General features: G+C 42.7%; 1 protein-coding gene across 3 annotated transcripts in view; it reads left to right on the top strand.

Annotated features, from left to right (window-relative positions):
* The window catches only part of EFHC1 (EF-hand domain containing 1), a 68,431-nt gene continuing 59,267 nt past the window's right edge, over positions 1-9,164 (top strand). For all 3 annotated transcript variants that reach the window (XM_079780975.1, XM_079780974.1, XM_079780973.1), the window contains exon 1: positions 1-278. In XM_079780975.1, the coding sequence (XP_079637101.1) occupies positions 120-278 (159 nt within the window). In that variant the 5' untranslated portion in view covers positions 1-119. The remainder of the gene's footprint in view (positions 279-9,164) is intronic.

Raw genomic sequence — 9,164 nt, 5'->3', positions numbered from 1 at the left:
CATGAGGTCATCTTATCGCGAGGCCGCTGAGTCACGCCGTGGGATCACGCGCCGACCCGTCGCTCAGCGCCCGCGGCCCTGCATTTCACACGCAGGTGCTTGCGCTGTTTGGTATCACCATGGAACGCCGAGAGACCCACGATCGCGGCACGTCGCCCGGGCAACCAGGGACGATAAAGCCTTTCCAAGGCGGCGGCGGCGGCGTAGCGGATGCGATGATGTCCAACCCCGAGCCTGGTCTGCCCCTTCACCCGGGCACATCCGGTGCGGACCCCACGGTGAGGACCTAGCCGCCCAACCCCCACCCATGGCTACCTGCCCCCACCCTCCGGAGGCTTTGAAGGGCTGGCCGTTTAGTGCACCTCCTTCCTCCTCCACCCGATTGTTCTCTCTGCCCTTCTAACCCGGCCTCTGCCCTTCAAACCCGGCCTCTGCCCTGACCCTGTTCCTTCTTACCCACCACGATTCTGTCGGTTTCCCCCCCCCCCCGCCCCCCCGCAACACGCAGCTTCACCCTCCCTCTCATATTCGTTATCTTCCGCTCCATCCTTTTCTAGTTTTTCCACTCCACCTGTTGGCCTCCTTCGTTCAGTCTGTTAGCGTAGCCAGGGTCTTCCTTGCTGCCCCTTGCTGCTCTAGCCTCTGCTTCTTCTCGCTCTAGATCCGTTTCTCCACCTCACCCCCAAGCTCTCTGTCTACCCCCCCCCCCTTATTCTCCCACACTGTACCCCTCTCTGCGCAGCTCCATCCTTAACCACTTACCGCCTCCGCACTAGCCTCGGCCCCTTCTCCCACTCAGCATCCCTGCACCGTCATCCTCATCCCCACAGCCACACCCCACTCTCTCCCCAGGCCCATCCTCCCCGCCGCCTCCATCTTCTGAATCCTGGACCCAGTCATCATCCTCACTCGCAGCTCCATTTTCTGTCTTATGTGTCGTTTCCACTCATCCTCTTCTTCCTACCAGGTTCTTTTCCACAGTCGGCAGGCTTCTCATTTATGCTTCTACGCAGCTCCTTCCCTCTTCTGTCCAGCTCTTCTGCCTTTTCTATAATTTGCTCCCATCTTCTCCCCATTCCTGTATTATCTTTTTTCTCAATTGTTTCTCCGAAATTTAGACTTTCAACACGGGCCTATTTTCCTCCCAAACCACCCTTCCCTGCTTTGTAGAACATAATTCCATTCCAGTTCCTTCAAGGCCACCACAATTGATTAATTTTTTTCTACCCCTAGCCCTATTATTTTCTCTCTAACATTTTAATAAAAGATTCATGTTTAGATTTTGTTTTGCCCTTTCCTGACCTTAAATGTATTTAGTTGCATTTTCTAGACAAAATTGAAGAGAGAAGAAACATTTTTTCCCCCCTCCTAACATAGTTTAGCCCATGACACAATGATTTAGTATTTGTTTTAATTCTAGTAGGGTGACTGAAATATATGTTGGAAGATCAATATTGAGATTCAGTAGGCTGATTATCATAGGTGAGACAATAACAATTTATATTTATATAGTTGACTAAGCTATAAGTTCCTCTCCATGGTCATAAAGGTAAGATAAAACACATAGTCAATTTATTTTTGGGGTGGGGGAGATGAATTGAAATTTTGATGAGGGAATTTGGATTCTGAATCTCTTTTTTTAAATTATTCCTGCATTAAGACACACCATCATAGATTTTTCTCCGCGTTGTAGGCACATTCCTGCCCATGTGCAGGAGCAGCCTAAGCATTTGGTGCTGGGAGTGTGGGTTACCCGAAAGGCAGGTTTGAGTTGATAAGGGGTATTGATAACAGACGTGTGACTGGAGGTGCCAGACTCTAAGAACATATTGCTGTACCATATGTAAGATGAACTCTGCATTGGACATATTTCATATTTTAAATACCTTGCGCAAATATCAACTCATTTGCCTTACTTGGAATTTGAAAAACATGGTTACTATCTTCAGCATTGAAGGACTACATATGTATATCTCTCACAGCATTCAAAACCATAATGACTAAGCAGGATGAGGGGAGGCCTTAGTTTTCCTTGCTTAGGATGCCTGTGAGGATCCACTAATAAAGGTCATATGTTGAGAGGTGTTAGTGACGTATGTGTAAAATGGGAAAGCAAATGAAGCAGCTGATTTGTGTCTGTCTTTAGAGGTGAAAGAGGAGGAGCTTGAAGTTACACAAATTACCTAGATAAGAAGTCAGCTCAGCCCATTTTGTTCTATGTCATTTGTGTTATGCATCTGGAGCAGCACTTGTCAGCTTACTTACAACTCTGAATGTGTGACCTTTAAATAAAATTCACAATCCATAACTCTTCTAGCAAAGGTAATTTACTTTATTGTACCTTTTATGTTAGTACAGATCTTGAAAGATGGTTAAGTTGGGCTGCAAACAAATTAGGAGGTAGATAAGTAAGCCATCCTATATAATAAAGAGCTAATATGCAAATGGTCATCACACTGTCATGCCACAACAGCTCAGACATACAACACTGGGGAGAGAGGAATGGGGACCAGCCAGCCTGTGGCCCGGGAGAGGGACACGCCGCCTGCCTCACGGTCCTGGGCGCCTGCAGCTGGCCCGGGCGAAGCCGGCCCGGGTCCTTGGTGCCTGCGGCCAGCCAGAGGGAGGGAAGCCTGGGTCCCGGGTGCCTGTGACTGGCCAGTGGAGGGAATCCTGAGTCCCAGGTGCGGGGCGAGGCAGAGGCGGTTAGGGGTGATCAGGCCAGCAGGGGAACAGTTAGGGGCAATCAGGCAGGCAGGCAGAAGTGGTTAGGGGCAATCAGGCAAGCAGAGGTGGTTAGGGGCCATCAGGCAGGCAGAGGTGGTTAGGGGCCATCAGGCAGGCAGGCAGAAGTGGTTAGGGGCAATCAGGCAGGCAGGCGAGCGGTTAGGAGCCAGCGGTCCTGGATTACGAGAGGCAGTCAGACATCCCCCCAGGAGGGGTCCCGGATTGGAGAGGGTGCAGGACGGGCTGAGGGACCCCCCGCCCCCTGCACAAATTTCATGCATCGGGCCTCTAGTTTTCTTAAAAAGGATATTTTATGATTTATCCTAAATTTTATGTATATGTATATATGTGTATGTGTATTTTTGTGTGTATACATACAGGTATATACACACACATACATAACACATATGATTTTGGAAGTAACCTACCATTACAAAGAACAGAAAAAGGAAAAAATATTCCATCAAATTAGCCTATAAATTTTTTCAACTTTATCGAGATATAATTGATATATAGCATTGTGTAAATTTAAAATGTACCACTGGTTGATTTGCTACACATATTTTGCAAAATGATTACCATCACAGTTTCAATTACTATGGTTTTGTAATATACAAACTATAATTGACCCTTGAACAACTCAGGGGTTAAGGGCACACACGTCCTACACAGTTGAAAATTTGCATATAACTATAGTTGGCCCTCTGTATATATGGCTTTCTAACCACAGAATTGACCCTCTAACACAACTGGTTTGAACTGCAAGGGTCAATTGAAAAAAAAATCACGTATAAATGGATCTGCACATTTCAAACCTATGTTGTTCAATGGTCATTGTAATTTGAAATCAGGAAGTGTAATGCCTCTAGCTTTGTTCTTCTTTCTCAGCATTGCTTTGGCTAATAGGGGTCTTTTGTGGTGCCATACAAATTTTAGGATTTTTTCTATTTCTATGAAAACTGCTGTTGGAATTTTGATAGAGATTGCATTGAATATATAGATTGCCCTGGCTTTGTCCGGTCTAATTAGCATATTATGCTTTTATTATTATAGATTGTTCTGTTCAGATTTTCTATTTCTTTATAATTCAGTCCTGGTAGGTTGTATGCTTCTAGGAATTTATCCATTTATTTTCAGTTATCCAGCTTGTTGGCATATAACTGTTAATAGTAGTCTCTCATGGTCCTTGTATTTCTGTGTTATCAGTATGTCTCATTCCATTTCTGTTTATATTTATTTGAATCCTCTCTTTTTCTTAGTTTACCTAAAGGTTGATCAGTTTTGTTTATCTTTTCAGAAAACCAGCTCTTAGTTTTGTTAATCTTTTCTATCATTTTCTGTCCATTTCATTTATTTCTGCTCTGATCTTTGTTATTTCCTTCCTTTTGCAAACTTGGTGCTTAGTTCTTTTTATAGTTTCTTGAGGTATAAAGTGAGGTGGTTTGAGATTTTTTTGTTCCTTTTTAAGAAATTATTTTTCAATTACAGTTGGCATGAAATATTATATTAGTTTCAAATGTACAACATAGTGATTAGACATTTCCATACTTTACTAAGTAATTACCCTGATAAGTCTAAGTATCCTTCAGACACCATAAATATAGATTTTTCTTCTCTCTCAATGCATACATTTATTTATTGCTACAAAAATTCCCTCTTAGAACTGTGTTTGCAGCATCTAAATTGCTTTCATAGTTATGCTTCTATTTTTGTTCGTTTCATGGCATTTTTTTTTATTTCTCTTTGATTTCTTTGTGAATTTTTCAGCTTGCTTTCTGTTATTCCATATCATTGTGGTCAGAAAAGAGACTTGGTATGATTTCAATCTGCTGAGACTTGTTTTGTGACGTATCATATGGTCTGTTTTGAAGAATGTTCTATATGTACTTGAGAAGATTGTGTATTCTGCTATTGGATGGATTGTTCTACATATGTCTGTTAAGTTCATTTGATTTAAGTATAGTTCAAGTCCAACATTCCCTTGTTGATTTTCTATCTGATCTATTCATTGTTGAAAGTGGCAGTATTGAAATTCCCTACCATTACTGTTTTCTGTTGTTTAGTTTTGTTTTTATTTTTTTGGGGTGGCGGGGTATATTTCTCTCTTCAAATCTCTTAGTATTACCTTAATATATTGAGGTGCTCTGATGTTGGGTACATAAATATTTATAATTGTTATATCTTCTTGATAAATTGGCCTGCTTATTATATAATGACCATCTTTGTTTCTCATTACCATTTTTGGCTTCAAGTCTGTTTTGTCTGACATAGTATAGCTACCCCTGCTTTCTTTTCGTTTCATCTGCATGGAATATCTTTTCCCATCCCTGCATTTTCAGTCTGTGGCCTTAAAGCTGGAGTGAGTCTCTTATAGGTAGCATATAGTTAAGGTTTTTCCCCTAATCATCCAGCTTGCCTTTTGATTGAAGATATCAATTCATTTACATTTGGTGTAATTACTGATAGATAAGGAGTTACTAATACCATCTTTTGATGTTGTTATTGTTAATTTTCACCTGAGGATATTTTTTTCATTGGGGGGCAGAGGGAGAGAGAGAGAGAGAGACAGACAGACAGACAGACAGACAGACAGACAGACATGGACGTGAGAAAAATGACACATCTATTGGTTGTCTCCTTGTATGTGCCCCGGGGCCAGGGATTGTACCTGCAACCCAGGTACATGTCCTTGACTGGGAATCGAACTTGCAACCCTATGGTTTGCTGGCCAACACTCTTAACCACTGGGCAACACTGGGCACTAATACTGGTTTATGTTTTTCTGGTTGTTTTTTAGTTCCCTTGTTCATTTCTTCCTCCCTTGCTGCTTTTCTTTATGAATTGATGATTTTCCATAGTTGTATGCTTTGATTCCCTTCTCTTTATCTTTTGTGAATCCACTGTAGTTTTTGCTTTGTGGTTACCATGAGGCTTACATAAAGCATATTTATATATATTTTTTACAGTAATAACAATTCACCTTTTATCACATATAAAAACTCTACCCTTTTGCTTTCCTTCCTTTATGTTTTTGATGTCAACATTTAAATTTTTATGTTCTGTATCCATTAACAGATAGCTGTTTTTAATACTTTTGTCCTTTAACTTTTATACTAAAGGTACGTGTTAACACATCACCATATTACAGTATTAGGGTATTCTCAATCTGACTATATGCTTACCTTTACCTGTGTGTTATGTTTTTATGTTACAAATTAATGCCTTTTTATTTCAGCTTGAACTTCTTACAGTATTTCTCTTCAGTTAGGTTTAGTGGTGATAAAGTTTTATCTCACTTTTATTTCTGAAGCACAACTTTTTTGGGTAAAATATTCTTGGTTGGCAGTTGCTTTCTTTTAGCACTTTGGATATATCATATCATTCTCTCCTGGCCTGCAAGGATAGTGTAATAGGGTTATGGAGGTTCCCTTGTAGGAGAGATTTTTTTCTTTTACTGTTTTTAAAAATTATCTCTCTGTCTTTGATGTAGATAGTTTTATTGTCATGTATCTTGGAGATTATTTTTGTTTGAAATTTTGGAGTGACCGATTAGCTTCATGAACTTGGATATCCCTCTCTCTCTTCAGGTTTGAGGAGTTCTCAGCCATTATTTCTTTAAATAAGCATTCTACCTCTTCCTCCCTATCTACTCCATGATGCATACATTATTCCTTTTATTAATGTCCTGTAAGTTCCATAGGCTTCATTCATTGTCATTCTTTTTTTTTTTTTATTGCTCCACTGATTGGATAATTTCAATTGATTGGTCTTCTAACTCAGATTCTTTCTTCTACTTGTTCAAGTCTTCTGTTAAAGCTACTTTTGAATTCTTCAGTTAAATCATTTTATTCTTCAGCTCCAAAATTTGTTTGGTTCTTTTTAATGTTTTCTATCTCTTTGTTGAATTTCTCATTTTGTTTTTGTATTATTTTCCTGATATTGTTAAGTCATTTTTCTGTGTTCTCTTGTAACTTTCTGAACATCTTTAAGACAATTACAGTAAACCCTCAATTTAATGAACTACAGATTTAATGGACAAAATTTTCAGTCTGTATGTCATATGTGAAAATTAGCATTAACTTAAGATAGCTTTTAACCAAGATCTACACTAATAAAAGAGAAATATGCAAATTGACCATCACTTTGGATGCCCACCAGCCAATCAGGAGCTAGTATGCAAATTAACCTCATGGCCTCCGTGGAGACTGACAGCAGGGAGGAGGCAGCTCCCAGCCTGGCCTGCTTGGTCGTCTCTGTGGTGACAGTGACGCAGGAGCAGGCAAGCAGCCCGCAGGCAGCTCCCAGCACGGCCTGCTTGGCTGTTGCCGCGGCGACCCAGGAGCAGGCAAGCGCGGCTGCAGGCAGCACCCAGCATGGCCTCAGCGACCCAGGAGCAGTGAAGTGCAGCCTGCAGACAGCACCCAGCACGGCCTGCTTGGCAGTCGCCGTGGTGTGGAGCAGGCAGGCCCCGCAGAGAGCAGAGAACTATGGGGAGCGGGCCTAAGCCGTCAGTAGGACATCCCCTGAGGGCTTCCGGATTGAGAGGGTGCAGGTCAGGCTGAGGGACACCCCCCTCCCCGTGCACAAATTTCGTGCCCCAGGCCTCTACTTTGCTTATAATTAAATTAACAGGTTATTTTTATGTAATTAATTCACTGTTATTTTTAACAAATTTTAGTGAATAGGCCATATGTTGGAAAAAACACTAGTAATTTTGTCAACATAAATATTGCATATCTACAACTATAGTCTACATATTTAAATCCAAGAGTCACTGCTTGGAAACAATGTTCAGGGAATGATTAGCACATGATCACACTGCATTGCACTGTGATTGGCTCTGTTGTTTCATGGCATTACTTTCTGTAGCAGTTTTAACTCATGCTGGCCTATGTTCCCACTGCTCTAAGCCACACCACCGCCGTGTGCATTTGTTTACTCCCAGTGACTGGGTGAATGCATGCACTTACTAGACCTATTTAGTATAAATTAAAATTACTGTTATACACATAGAAAGCTTTTCTGTGAAATTAAACTTTCATACATAATTTTAATTACACAAATGTGTCTACATAAGTAAAAATGGTAAACTAACTTGTCAGTTTTTTAACATACGCATTTGGAAACCCTACTTTATTATATAGTGGACTTTCGACTTTAACAGACCACCTCCTTGCCCAAAATAGTTTGTTATATCGAAGTTTTACTATGTTTTGAGGTTTTTTTAAATCAGGTAATTTCTACTTCTTCATTTTTTGGGGGGGGGCGGGGCAGTTATTATAGGTTTACTGTATTCCTTTGGTGGAGTCATGTTTTCCTGATTTTTCATGATCCCTGCCGTCTTGCACAGGTGCCTTCCATTTGAAAAAGCAGTCACCTCTGCCAGACTTTATGGACTGGCTTTGGGAAGGGAATAGTTTCACTGCTGGTGGAAGTATGCTGAAGTATGCTGCGATCCTGGGTCTAGTGCTGCAGGGCACCAAGTGTTCTGTGTAGCAGTACTGGGTCTGGCAGGGTTGTGGGTGGGTATGATGTCTCTTCAGCTCAGGCCACTGGTGTGTACCACATTGACAACTGTGGTTCTTGGCAAGCACTGTAAGTGTTGTGCAGTGGCTGCAAAGGCTGTTGGGATCTTCCATGGCACCTCCAGGTCCAGCTGCTCAGGACCAACGCAGGCAGCATTGGGGACCCAGAACCAGTGGTGAGCACATATTCAGCTGCAGGGGTCCAAATGCAGGTGGCGGTGTAGTGGCAGGGGCTGTCTGCAGACATGTGATAGTGGTGGAGGCCAGAGCAGCAGCAGGTCTGGGGCCAACTGTGGCCTCACTGGCTGCTACGGAGGCCCTGGTTGTCGGCATGCTCTCTGTGGCTGCACACTCTCTTCAGGTGCACACTCACCCCTGGGCATGCACACTGCAAGGGAGGCCTGTGATGAGGTAAGGCCAGGTACATGCAGGTGCACAGCTGGAGGGGCTAGCTCCAAGCTCATGCACAGCAGTAGGGGTGTCAGCCGGGGTGAGGGTGGGGGGTGTTTATGCTGGGATCTTATGCTTGAGCAGCTGCAGAGACCTGAGCTTGCTACCGCTGCAGGTCGGGACACGGGAAAGAGAGGGAGTGTGGAGGGACTCAGGTGGCTGGTGTCAGCAGACGTGAATACCTGTGGGGTGAAATCTGCAGGAAGTACACAGTGGCTACAGCTATACTTGCTATTGGCTTCAGGTAAGTGGCAAAATCGGCTGGATTTTTCCACTGAGCAATTCTCTGTGAAGCGCAGTCACTCCTACTCAGTGGCTGCTGCCAGCGGCTCCTGTTTTTCTTCCTTGTTCCTAGCCGGCTTTATACACTTCAGCTTAGCTGCTCTGGGGTGAAACTGGTTGTCACCCTCTTTTTTTTTTTTTTTTTTTTCCTGGAGAGGGGAAATCTTTCTAGCTGGGTAG

The sequence above is a fragment of the Cnephaeus nilssonii genome, assembly GCF_951640355.1.
Source record: "Cnephaeus nilssonii genome assembly, chromosome: 9".
In the NCBI taxonomy this organism is placed as follows: domain Eukaryota; kingdom Metazoa; phylum Chordata; class Mammalia; order Chiroptera; family Vespertilionidae; genus Cnephaeus; species Cnephaeus nilssonii.
Note: the sequence above shows the minus strand (reverse complement) of the source record. Positions and strands in the feature narration are given on the sequence as shown.